The sequence below is a fragment of the Chaetodon trifascialis genome, chromosome 15 (genome assembly GCF_039877785.1).
Source record: "Chaetodon trifascialis isolate fChaTrf1 chromosome 15, fChaTrf1.hap1, whole genome shotgun sequence".
Lineage (NCBI taxonomy): Eukaryota > Metazoa > Chordata > Actinopteri > Chaetodontiformes > Chaetodontidae > Chaetodon > Chaetodon trifascialis.
In genome coordinates this window covers 16718140-16731486 of record NC_092070.1, presented here as the reverse complement: position 1 = coordinate 16731486, position 13347 = coordinate 16718140, and the positions used below count along the sequence as shown (strand labels likewise).

Sequence of the window (13347 nt, the reverse complement as noted above, 5' to 3'; positions counted from 1 at the left end):
GTTAAGTCGGGTCACCTAATCTTTTTTTTTTTTTTTTTTTTTTTTTTTTTACAGTGCATGCTTCCCGTGAAATTATTTTCTCCGCATTTATCCCATCCTCGGTCTGTCGATCCTCCGCGGCAGACCAGGAGCGGTGGGCTGCCAGCTGCCAGCTGCCAGCTGCCAGCCGACGTCAGCGCCCGAGGACCAGTTCTCCTTTGGTGCTTCGGTTCTCCTTCCTTTGGTGATCTTCTTGCATGTTTTTAGTGGGAGTTATTTAAGGAAGAAACCTTAGGTTCATGCAAACTCCACACAGAAAGGCCCCCTTTTTTCCTCGAGCAGCAGGCACCGAAGGCGTGGTGGAGGACACGCCACCAGCGCCCACAGCGGGATTCCGGGGGCCTTCTAGCTGTGAGGCGACAAGTGTGACCACTTGTGCAACCGTGCTACCCTACAAATAAGTGTCTGACATTATTATGGAAATAATCCATACAGAGATACTTCTTTGTTGATGAGTAAGATCGGTTTTGCTTAAGCAGAAACAGCTGTTGTAGCGCTGTTTCTGCGCCACCAGACTCCATTCAAAAAAACAGTCATTTTAGCATTTTTAAAAAAAACTTCTTCAAATGCATCCAAAACAAAATAAAACTCGACAAAAACCTTCTTGGATCACCTTTTTAATGTTTCGGCAACAATTACTAACTCTGGATTGGTTGAAATAAACTTTCAATTCACGGAATGGGGAGAGGAGCGAGAGCTGGCTGACGTCAGAGAAGCAGCGGGGAAACAGCACGTTGAGTCGGAATGTTTAATATTTTTACACTTAGACTGAAACTACTACGTAGACATAAACATGTCGGACTTGGTCCTTGGTAAAAATAAATAAATAAATAATAGTAACATACAGCACTATGGAAACTCTGATTGTGTGGCTCCTGTCCATCATGAAGTTCTTTCAGCAGGCACCAAAACAATGCTGCTTTTTTCCCCCACAATCCAGTATTCATTTACATATTCGAATGTATGGATTTTTCAACATTTTGAATATAAATTAGAATTTAGGATATTAATTGACAGCCCTACTCCTGATTTTGATGATCCCCTAGTTTTTTGTCTGGTGCCATAAGATGATTTGTAATAACTTTTATTAGCCCTTTTTATTTAGTGCCATCATCTGGTCAAAAACTTGATATATGGTGCATGTCCATATATCTCAGAAAAATATCCCCATCAGCTTTGACTTATGTTAAATGCTAAGTAGCAAGTGTTGGCACACTAACATGTTGACCATTATGCATACTATTAACAGTAAGAATGAAATTCTCTGTTTATCTTTGTTTATCAGTCGTTGGTGTTTTTCTGTCTCGTGCAAATGAAAATAATTAAATGAAAAGCAGAAAACAACAAATGCTGAATTATCTCATCAATTTCAGTGTTGAGAGAGATTTGGACGAAATGTGTGTATGACACTGGTTTTTCAAGATCAGATTGATGACGCTGGTTTGAGTTTTTGACAGTCTCATGTAGGGTAGTTATAGAGAGCATTAGTTCATGTGTCAGAGAGTCAGAAAGCAGAAGTAGTTAGTGAGGAGGTTTTTGTCACAGTGTAAATCACTGTGATACGTTCTCCTGAGCAGAGTTGTCCCATGTTTGACAGTAATAGACTGCTGAGTCTCCCTCCTCCACATTGCTGATGATCAAACGATAATCTGATTGTGACTGATGAGTAGATGTGAACTTTGGAGACGAGAAACCAGAGCCATAGCTGGGAGAGCTCGAGCTGTGATAAAAATATAAAACAAACTGAGGAACTCCTCCTGGAATCTGTTTATACCACCAAGCAGCATTGTTAGTCACAGTGCCCAGGTTACAGTCCATGGTGGCTGTCTCTCCTGTCCTCAGCGCCACAACAGGAGGCTTCTGTGTCACCACCGTCACACCACTCACACCTGGAAACAACAAGATGACATGAAGTCAAGAGAAACACACAGACTGATGAATCCAACATGAGCTGAAAGCTGCAGTAAGTCAGCCTCCTTACATGTTAGAGCAGTGATGAGAGTGCAGAGGGTCCCCAGCATGTTGTCAGTGTGTGCTGAGAATGGCCTTGGAACTTGGAAAGTGAGCTTCCTGCTGACAGATTGGAGGGTTTGGAGGATGAGGAGAGGAGGTGCTGGAGGAGCAATTTAAGACAACACTGAAACTGAGAGTGACTGACAGGAGGAGGAGCTTTGCTTCAATCTGCATGCTTTGCCACATTTCTTGCTCTCTTATCTTCTGTGAAGGGAAAAGTCTTCAATTATTATTGTCAGTATAAATGAAATCTTGCATTTGTACAATAACAACATCCAATTTATTATCATACATTTTTTTATTACTTTATTGATAACTTTAATTTTATCAACCCATCATGCTTGTTATTTATGTCTTTTTAAATTCCTAAAATTAATCATGCAGCTTTCCTAAACATAGAAATGAAAATGTTGCATTACATGGAGTACAGTGCTGTTTCTCTATTCAAAACAGCTTATTTATTGTTTATTATGGCTGAACACAGAAACCACAGATCACAGAAACACATGAATGGTTTTTTGTTCAGAAACCAGGTGCTACAGCTATACTTTTGTCGATGAGTTTTATTATAGATGTATATCAAAATATGTAAAAACATGTATAATGAGACAGATATTGAGAGATAGTTTTTAAACACTTTTTCAGTTCATGTTTTTTATGCTTACATATATATACTACATATATATACATACATGTCAAAGTGTCCTTTGCACTTTCTTTCCAATGGTTGGACGAGTGTCTTGCATGGCTCCATCATCATTGGTGTGTGTGTGTGTGTGTGTGTGTGTGTGTGTGTGTGTGTGTGTGTGTGTGTGTGTGTGTGTGTGTGTGTGTGTGTGTGTGTGTGTGTGAATAAGTAGCACAATATAAAGTGCTTTGTCCTATATAAGCCCGTATAGTCTATCTACAATGTACAATGTAAATTGCAAATAACTTTCTTTTTTAATTATTATTTGGCTAAAAAACAATGTTCATACATTGTTAATTTTTGTGAAAATATATGTATACATACACTGTGTAATGTCACAATTCTGGACAACACCTTCATCCATTTTGGTACATGCTGCCACCTTGTGGTTGGAAGTGGCTTTGTACAGAAAGGCGAAAATAAATCCGTCATCTTTTCTCCACCGTGCATCACTCAGCCAGGCTCATGTTATGTGACCTATTCTCACATCACACTCATCAGTAGAATTATACAAACTAATCATCTTGTAAAAGATATATAATAAACTGTAATTTGATCCATCAGCATTGATCCAAGACAAAAGCTTGTCAGCAACAGGTCTAAACTCTCTGTTGCCCTCTCCTCCTCGCCCTGATCAGTGCTGGCCCCTTGATGATCCCCCTGACAGGAGCTCTCATCTGTGCTCGCAGTGGAGACCTCAGACCAATGCTGGGGGGGACCCTCTGTACGGGCCGCTGAGGCACAGTGAATTTGCCTTCCTTGAGCTCATCCACAAAACCCTCCAAACGGTCAAACTTTGAGGTGAGCCCCACCAGCTCATCTTTTAGGCTGTTAAACTGCCTGTAGAGGTCTCCCAGAGCATCTGACAGGGGCTGGATCCTGGACACACACAGAGAGATTTGGGAAAGAACAAATCAGTAAACTTTTTCAGCATTCGAATGACCAGTTAAAGAGCTTTGGCTCTGTAATGTTCCACAAGCTCATACGAAACAGGAACCCTGATTATTGGCAAAACCAAGAGGAGAGCCCAGTCAAATTGGCAACATGAACATGAACATGAAAGTCACGACATGCTGTTAAGCAAGAACAGCCCCATCATCTGCAGGAAACATCAGGATAACAGACAGAACGGAAGTCCATGTAACAAAAAAAAAAAAAGATGAAAATATTAAAATAGCAGATTTTTGGCCCAAATTTAAGAAAGGACACTGAGCCTGCAGTCCAAATGAAATGGTTACTCTGGAATGTTGACATGAAACATGCTCTTAGCTGTTGGTATCATGGTCTGTTACCTAATCTGCAAAGGAAAGGGTCTACCAGAAACATTCAGTTTATCAGCACACAAGGCTGAAGCATTTCCCGTATTCCTTTGGCAAGTCTCCCTGTTGAGGTCATTTACAAAACAGTGTGGACCGAAGTTACTTGGATCGCATTGCTGGCTCTGACAGGTCAGTGGTCATGTGCAGAACAACGGAAATTACATAATTCCTAACTTTGTACGACTGCGAGTGAGCAATAAAATGCTCACAGACGTCACTGACTTCTTCTCCTCGCACATTTCCCCTCTCTCTTGCTCAACTTTCTGTTTTCTCTTCTTGTTCTTGCTTGTCCACAGTCACTGCAATTCACAGTCATTCCAGTCAGATGACCCACCTGCTGTACTCAGGTAGGACAGAGGCGTGGTCATTGACCAGCAGGTCTTTCACTTGGGTTATAATGGCAAATTTCCAGTTGTCCAGCACCTGGGTCAGGTTGGAACAAGTCTTGCTGTTGGTGTGTTCTGCTGTAGACACAGATGTATGTTAGGAGTATGTAGCCCAGTATTTACCCTGAACAGCACAAAAAAAATCTTGATGCTTTTGGCATTCAACCTTTTTCATAAACATTTACAGATTGCAGAACATCGTATCATCCCTGACCTTTTGGGTCCCATCGTGAGGTTTCGTCTTTCCATTTCTGAGCCCCACATGTTAAGGTCATGCAGAATAGGGCCAGAACCCCCTTCATCCTCATCTTCCTCACCAAATAAAAGCAGAAAAACAACAAGACGTGGGTGCTGCTGAGAAACAAGCGTGCAGGAGAGTGATGTCAGGAAAGCTTTGAAGTTTCGTAACTAAGCAGACTTTCACTTGATGAAAGTAAAATTTCACTTAATATAACTGATAATCTGCATATGATTCATCTTTATTGATTTTCTTTTCAGATTCATGCATATATTTGAGGAAAAGTAGTCTACTCTTTTTCCACCTTCACTTAGTTGTGCTTTTCTGCAGGTGAAGCACAACGCAAAGAATCAGTTTCACTCTACCTTTCTGTGAAGTAGCGGCGGGCGTCTTTCCAGGTCTCAGCAGCAAAACACACTCTGCAGTACGATCCTTCAACAGTCACACACTGAGAAAACATGACCTGGGCAGCACTCTCTTATAACTGCCTCCCTAATCTCCCACAGCCATTCCTCCCACCTGCTCCCACCCACTTCAGCGATGACACACTCCACTGTAGCATGCATGCACAGATGCATAACATGGCACAAAAGGCAAAGCTCACCAAACACATGCACTCACACATGCTTTCCACCTCACTCTCCGATTTATGTCTTGCAGCGTGTGCATCTACTACAATGATTAATAACTCACTGAGCCTGAATGGGAGGTCCTGATAATCCCCTATCTATGCTCCATCTATCCTCCACATGTCTTTTAGCTGCTGTGAGTGGTGGAGGGCAACTGCACTCCCTTATGGGCTCAGATCCAGAGGAGGTGTTTGATGTAGCCATGTGGCTCCAGCATAGCATTCTTACTGCCTACTGTAATACAATCTGCTCAACATCTGGGCTACATCAGACGCAGCCAGCGATAGTCCCTTTAACTGTCAGGGGCGATAAAGCTGGAAAAAGGGGAATGAAAACATGAGTTGTTTAGTGTTAATCATTTTAATAAAATAGGCCGTTTTAGGTATTAGCCAGTTTTCTTCAGTCAGGGCCTGCAGCAGATCCACGGTAAGCTGACAGACAATCCTAAAACAGCTGTTATACAGCAACAAGAAAAAACTGACAGCCCTCAAGAGATTCCTTCACACCCACATCTTTAAGTCAAATAAGCTGCTGCCTGATGTACTCCATAAGGTGACTTAACTGTATTGCATCTGTGCAATGTCTTGGTGTGTGTGTTCTGGTGTTTATCTGGATGTGATGCTGCATGTTAACTGTGGTTTGTTTGCGCTTGTGTGCTGCTATACCGACTGCGTTCTCCTCAGGGAGACAGTGATGGCAAATTTAATGTCATCTAATGTAAAGTTAACGTGAATCCACCCTTCGTGAGTCTGAATAATATATATTGAAATAATCTCACTGCTGATGAATGATGCAACACATTTTCGTTCGTTTCATTTCTAAGGCAGATTTCTTCAACCTTTAATCTGGACAGTTTTGGGCAGGCAAATGCAGCTGGACCCAGAAGAATTACAGCACATTTTCCTTCTTTATTGAAATACCGGGCAAAGCAGTGTTTTTTCCTTGTCAGCTCTGAAATTAAATACCTTTTGTCGCAAGAAATTCCAGCCCTGATCTATTCCAGATCAGAGCTCCTTATTCCATCTGAAAGACTAGTAATGCTGCTGCATCCTGTGCTGATGTCTGCAGACAGTCCTGGTGTATGACAGGAGGTTTTCATCACAGCTGAAAAGGGATCTGCCTGGGCAACGGTCCCTGCCATCTGCACCAGCTTTAAATCCATAGAGACAACATACTGTACTGCATGCTGTAAGGAGGATGAACAGCATGCCATCTGCACCATACATCTTCAGTGCTGACAATGCTACTGAATGAGCTGGACTTCACTGAAACAGCAGGAACTAAATGCTCTTTAAATCCAATCTCCCTAAAAGATTTATAAACAAGGAAACAGTGAGATTTGTTAAAGAAAAACTATCTGACACCCAACTGATGTCAACAGTCAGTCACAGTAAATTAGCTGGTTTGTAAATCTGGAATCTGGATTCAGAATTGACATTTAAATGTTTGAAAGTGTTATCTTTCGATCACAGGCTGAAGTTCATTGTTCACTTATTTTCCACCGCATCAGTGGAAATGTGCAGCAGCAGCAGAGCTGTGAGAGGAGGTATGTGTCTCATGTGCAATGGAAGAAATATTGAGCAACACCTCCAGGTAGAAATACTCCACTGTAAGCCATGCATCCAAACACGCATCAGCAGGAAAAAGTAGAAAAGTAAGTAAAGTACTCATTATGCAGTAGAATGGCCCCTGTTGCTGTTGGATTACTGTTACTGATTAATTTTGCAGCATATTATAGTCAAAGTAAGGCTAATTTTTTACATGCTGGGTTTATTTATGAATGTGAATCTTTAATCTTCACATTTAAACTACAAAAATTTCCACCACTGCTTACTGTGTATCTTTGTAGAGCAGTGAATACAGGACCCTGCCTGCTCAGTGTGTATCCACCTGCAGGCACACCACCACACATGTTATTCTGCAATGCCACGGAGGCAAAACTCATGAAACTACTTGTGTTTAAACCATTACTAAGTATGCATGTCAGTGATGAGTGTCACAAATTACAATTTGTTTTTCGGTTAATACACATACATAAATAAACTTATGCCAGGACTAATGCCCAGCCTTATAGGCCTTGCAACCCCATCTGGAGTCCACCAGCAGTCAGTAGACTGATGTCCTTCCAGCTCCCTGCAGCACAGTCCAGCAGAGCCAGAGGAAAGAATGACAGCAGCGGCCCTGCAGAGCCAGAGAGTGAGATAACCAGGCCTCTCTCTGTCTGCTTTTCAACTCACCGTCACATTTGTTCCCTCTAGTGCTGCTTGTTATTGACTCACAGCAGCACATCCCTCTTTAACGACTTTATCAGAGAGGATGGTTAAACGGAAATTTATCAGCTCTCATATATCAAAGTCTGAAGCCAAACAGAAGGTGCACCATGAGGATTCTTATGTTCCAGACTGAGTCGCATGACTGTCAGTGTTTATAGGAGACACATGCTCAAGAGGTTGCTTAGTTTTTACTCTAGACAAAACCAAAGCTGTACTTGAATGTATTGATGGCAAACTTCTGGCTCATACAATGAAAACACAGGAAAAATAAGACCATTTTGGAGCTGGTGGAAGGTGTTTTTTCTCTCATGTTGCTGACTTGCTGCTTCCTCTGCCTCCAATGTTCGAGCTAAGCTATGCAAAACACGTCCTAGAGCAATACCTGCTATACTGCAAGAGAAATCCACATCGAAATGCCATCATATTTATTCTCTTTGGGTATAATCTAACACATGTTCTTCAGAGGGAATAATCCTCATATGCATAATATATTTATATTATTTAGCGTTGTCAGTAAGGTTATTGATTGCATGTTAGTACTATTGTTAACTGTATCTGAATTAACGACATACATTTTGTTATTATTAAACAATATGAGCTCCTGCAGTCCAATAAACAACTCTGCAATAAAATCTACCTTTTGGGAATATTTGGTCCACTCTCATTTCCTTGAGAGATTATGAGAAACCCTTTTATTTTGAAAGGTTTTACGTGATGTTTATGTATCGGCCATGAGGCCTCTGTAAATGGTAAAGAAATACAGGCGAGCAGCAAAGTAACAACACAATGTGGGAGAGTGTTGCATGGTGATTTTTGTTTCTGCTAAAACAGAGTGAAAGCCAAGCAGGAGCCTGTAATATGCAACATTAACAAGCTTGGATCAGCTTCTTTCACTGCCATGAATCAAAGCTGCAGCCGTGAGATGGATCGACCAAGCAGATTAGCTCATCATGCAGAGACGTGTTAAATCCCTTTAGGTTTCTGTGCATGCACCGACGCTCATTACGGGATATCTGTTTTATGTGCATCATCATACGTGCACCAGAACAGTCTGGGCTTTCTTAGCTCTGTTGAGATGGTTGGTGGAAACTTTGATTGGTTGTCTTATAGTCCAACTGGCCAAATAAAGTCCGCTTCATAAAACCGGGACCAGCTGGTCTGTCCTTCTCAGCACCTTAACAATTTGAGCATTGAAACGAAGAAAAAAACACATTTTAACAGTTTGGGACACATTTTTCTGATGTTGCATTGAATCTGCATTGAAGAACTTTTAAGGAGGTAAAGGCAGTGTCTGTAAATACTATGATATATATGGGTAGTTAGGGTAGAAAATATTACTAATCTAACCTATTTGCACCAAATTGGTGTTTATGGTTGCAAAATTGGTTAAAATGTGCAGCTGGTCAAAGCAAAGGCAGTAAAACTATGATTTATCTCTGTGTGTGTCTGTTTATGCGTAGTTGTTAGACAGTTAGTTAAACTGTTACTCTAATTAAGCTGCAAAAGTGTAGAAGTTGTGGCATTTTGGGCAGTTACCAAACAGTTGCAGGAGCATTACCACCGAGAGTCCTACTCTTGTGTGTGAGAGTCTGTCGTACGCGCTCTGATAGCTGTAATCCCCTCACTGTGACTCTCACATGATGAAGAAAGCAGCCAGAGGCTAAACGCTGCATGGTTACTCAGCTCACATGCTCCTCTGTTCATACTGTAGCAAACACTCACCCTATGTTCCACTTCAGCTTTGGTCGTTCTGACCAGATAAAAGCACAGGGGCAACCGTCTCCCGGAGTCGGACAACATGAGGAGATATTTGGCGATGAAAAGGATTTCACTGCCATGGTCGAGGACGGTCACCACGCAGAATGAGACCAGTCCACTCATACCAAAGGTAAGGGGTCACTCTTGAACCTCTTTTTTGTTCCTGAATTTTGAGTGCCTCTCTGTGTTGAGTGAATTGTGCTTTAACATTTGATGCAGCATTGGTTCTAAAAACTCTATTTAGTTGCATTCCTGTGTGTCCAAAGGTAGGCTCTGCAAAAAAGGACGGTGAGGAGCTCAGCCATGTCAGTGGACATAACAGTGGACAGGACAACAACAGCCCTGTATTCACACGGGTCAGACCCCACTACAGATATTCTATGATGGACTATTTCCTAAAATACTTCCTGTTCCTGTGCAATCTGATGTTCACAGTTCTGGCCCTGGTGATTCTGGGTCTGGGGATGTGGGGTCTCATCAGTAAAGAGTCTTTTGCTCAGGAGAAGATCGGCAGCATCGGCACTGATCCAATGCTGATACTTGTGGCCATGGGCTCTGTGCTGACTATGCTCTGCCTGTCGGGCTGTGTGGGCGCCTTAAGAGAGAACTGCTTCTTACTGAAGCTGTTCTCTGCTGTGGTGCTGGTGCTCATTACAGCCCAGGTACTGGCCGCCATCTTGGCCTACAGTGAACAAGATCAGATTGGAAGCTACCTGCGGTCAGGGATGTTAGCTGCCATGGTGCGCTACCAGGATGACCTGGATCTGAGGTTCATCACGGACGAGATTCAGTCAAATCTGCAGTGCTGTGGGGCAGATGACTACCGTGACTGGGAGATCAACATGTGAGTCGAGGGTGACTAACATGCATGTATTTATGAAAAAGTACATCATGACCTGTTATATAGGAATGCCTCAGAAAAGTAAATGTGCTGATAAGAGTGTCACTGGATATTTTTTTCTCTCCTCAGATATTACAACTGCTCAGCTCCAGGAGTGCTGGCCTGCGGGGTCCCTGCCACATGCTGTGTGGACCCTTTGGAGAACGGCACAGTGTGGAACTCTCAGTGTGGTTTAGGAGCCCAGCTGCTGGATGAGTTCACTGCTCAGAGCGTGATCTTCCTGGGCGGCTGTCTTGGGGGAATCTCTCGCTGGATCGAGCAGCACGAAAGCGTGATAGTGACTGTTGCAATTGTTGTACTGGGGGTCCAGATTCTGACTCTGCTCATCACTACACGACTGTTGGAAAGCATCCAGTGGCATAAGGTTTACATACAACACTGATTGATGAACACTGTATATTGTATGCTGATATTTAAAGAGTGCTAAATGCTATTGGATTTCCACCTTCTTTGTCACCTGCAGTAAACTGACTGTACCTCCAAAAGTCTTCACTCAGCTTCATTGAAAAGACTAAGATGACTGTGCCTGTTTGGCCAGTGGAAATGGAAAATTGCTAATTCTAAGGACACAAATTCCAACATAAAATGTGAAGGTGACAGAGCAAAGTGCACTATTCACATGGCAAAACTCAATGTTTTGATTCTATTTAACATTTAAGTACGAGGCCGGTGATGCCTTGCTTAACTCTGAAGTCACAATATGTGCCTTATACACCTGAAATTGTTCCTCAAATAGCAGAACCCCCATAAAACCAAATAATTTGCAGGGGTTTTTTTAATTACAATTTTGTTATCTTTGGAAAGATCCAGGCTAGCTGTTTAACCCCGTTTTTTTCTTTGGGCTAAGCTAAGCTAACTGGTTGCTAGCAGTAGCTTCATATTTATCATGTATGCATGAGTGGTATCATTCCTTTACTCTAACTTAGCAAGATGTCAAACTGTTTAAGGTTCAGCACAGGACATAGCATGCTAAATTCATGGAAATTCATTGAGCATGCTAAATTCCTGAATTATTTCACTCTTCTGATTATTTTATGGTTCACGTATGCGACTCTTTGCTGGAAAGGGACAAATAAAGCATTATAATGGGAATTTTGTAATGTGTACACTCAGGAACATGGTTTAGTAACACACAAGTTTGGCTAAAACAAGAAATGTTTGAAACCGATTTAAAAATCCAAACTTTATTCAGAGTTTGAGCAAATATGCAGTTTCCAGTTGTGTAGAAGCTCTTTGAGGCCAGAAACCAAGCTTTCAGTTCCAGCCCGCACTGCAGCCAATGGCAATGACACGAGGACACATTCAGCAATGGTGTGTGGTGGACATTAAAATGGAAGCTTGAAAGTCTTATGAAAATAGATTAAATGTACAAGAACTTCGGCAAAAAAACAGTTTCCATAATATGCCGACATTTTTTCAGGTCTCCATATTAGTTCTTTAGTTTGTGGTTGAAGGTGTGGTGAGTCATCCGGAGGAAGATATTGAACAAATATCTCCCCAGAGTTTGCCAGCGGTCTGCTCTCTGTGTGTGCTGAAAAAAATCCAGCTTTCATACACAGCCCCGGCTCTGTCACTTTACACCATTAGCCACACAACACTATTCGAGCCAAACAGGAACATATGGCGTTCATGCTCATGCAAAGGACAAGGGAACGGGGGGAGGCGATGGAGGGAGCGAGAGGGACGGTCAATCTGGTATGCTAACATCGCTAATCACATTGTGACGAAGGAGAAACGGCAATATTGGCAATCTTTCTCCAGAATGATTCATCCCACCTTCACTCCCACATCCCATCGGCTATCATCTGAAATGATTTAGCCTCTGGGAGCCAGGCCAATGTTTTGGTGCTTCAGATATCCGAAAAAAGACTTCCTCTTCCGTGTGCTGGTCGTTGTTTACAGTCTGATTAGCAACTTGAGACTTGAACGCCATTTCGGCTAATCAACATAAACAGATATCTGCATATGAATGAAGGCAAATATAAAACAGCTAACTAAAAGCTAAATCATTGTCAGACGACAGATAGATGGGTTCTAAGATTGCATTTCACTGTGTGTTCTGCCTCTTTTGCTTTCCACACAGAATGTTTACCTGCACACAACCAAAGCCTGCTCAAACATGATTGGTCAGTGCAACACTTCGTATACCAAAAATCTTGGCCCTTGTCTGCAGATTCCACATTCATAAGCAGGTGTCTGTTTAAAGAGATAATCCCACCTTTAACCATTTAAAAAAGCCATGATCGAACATCCAGATTTTTGTGGTTTAAATTCCAGTTGCTGAACCACATCAGTTCCCTTTAGTAGACACTGCATAGAAATAATTTCTCAGCAAAAAGACTCAGATGATGCCATACTGAGTCAGTTCGTGCAGGTGGCTATACGCCTCCCATGGACAGATTACAGTGATGTCTGAAAGAGAAAGAACAAAGAGTGAGTTACAAAAAAGAAAAGTTGTGTAGTTTGTGTGTTCTTGTTTTGTGGTGCAGTGGCCCAACTGGTACTTCTGCTTATCAGTGCCTAACCCTTCCAATCCTGGGATCTCCTCTCCAAAGCTAAAGAAGACAGAACGCTTTACTGCAGGTAAAAACAAACTTTTTAGATGACACTTGTGACGATTTACTGAAGAAATGCCTCCCCAGTCATGCTCCTCTTGGGAGGCTTGCTCCTGAACTGGCGGCTGCTCTGCTGTTTGAACCTGGGTGGGCCGGATTCAGGGCCGATGGCTCTGAGGGGAGCTTTATTGCCGATCTTGGCTTCAGGTTTGGCCACATCCAAAGTCATGTTGTTACAACTGTAATGGGACAGTGAGAACGTCATAAAAAGTGATGTAATGCGTGAGGGGAGTTGTGGTAATTTCTCAGAATACGCCATGATCTTCAGTATCACCACCTACGATATGCAAAGTCTGCAGCCAAGAACATACATGCATGAACAGCTACAGCATTCTCCTTTCATCAGCAGCCTCTCAGATTGAGTTGCATTATGACCCCCTGAAAATCCCCCCAGCACACACATAAGCACACACCTGGTCCATTCGCCTGATGGTTTACAGCAGCTCTTCTCTGAAAATCTGTTCCACATACTCTCACTTCCTGTGCTG

At 42.3% G+C, this 13347-nt stretch overlaps 2 protein-coding genes across 2 annotated transcripts; one reads left to right on the top strand and one right to left on the bottom strand.

Annotated features, from left to right (window-relative positions):
• Positions 1-2343: 2343 nt before the first annotated feature.
• LOC139343984 (uncharacterized) lies at positions 2344-5127 on the bottom strand. Its single transcript, XM_070981851.1, has 4 exons — positions 5049-5127; positions 4660-4799; positions 4394-4523; positions 2344-3619 (listed from the first exon to the last, which is right to left on the bottom strand). Exons 2-4 carry the CDS (start codon positions 4751-4753, stop codon positions 3340-3342), a joined length of 504 nt encoding a protein of 167 aa, XP_070837952.1. The 5' UTR covers positions 4754-4799; positions 5049-5127; the 3' UTR covers positions 2344-3339.
• A 4165-nt stretch (positions 5128-9292) lies between these two features.
• On the top strand, positions 9293-10951 carry tspan10 (tetraspanin 10). Its single transcript, XM_070981773.1, has 3 exons — positions 9293-9473; positions 9610-10187; positions 10314-10951. Exons 1-3 carry the CDS (start codon positions 9384-9386, stop codon positions 10624-10626), a joined length of 981 nt encoding a protein of 326 aa, XP_070837874.1. The 5' UTR covers positions 9293-9383; the 3' UTR covers positions 10627-10951.
• The last annotated feature ends 2396 nt before the right edge of the window (positions 10952-13347 follow it).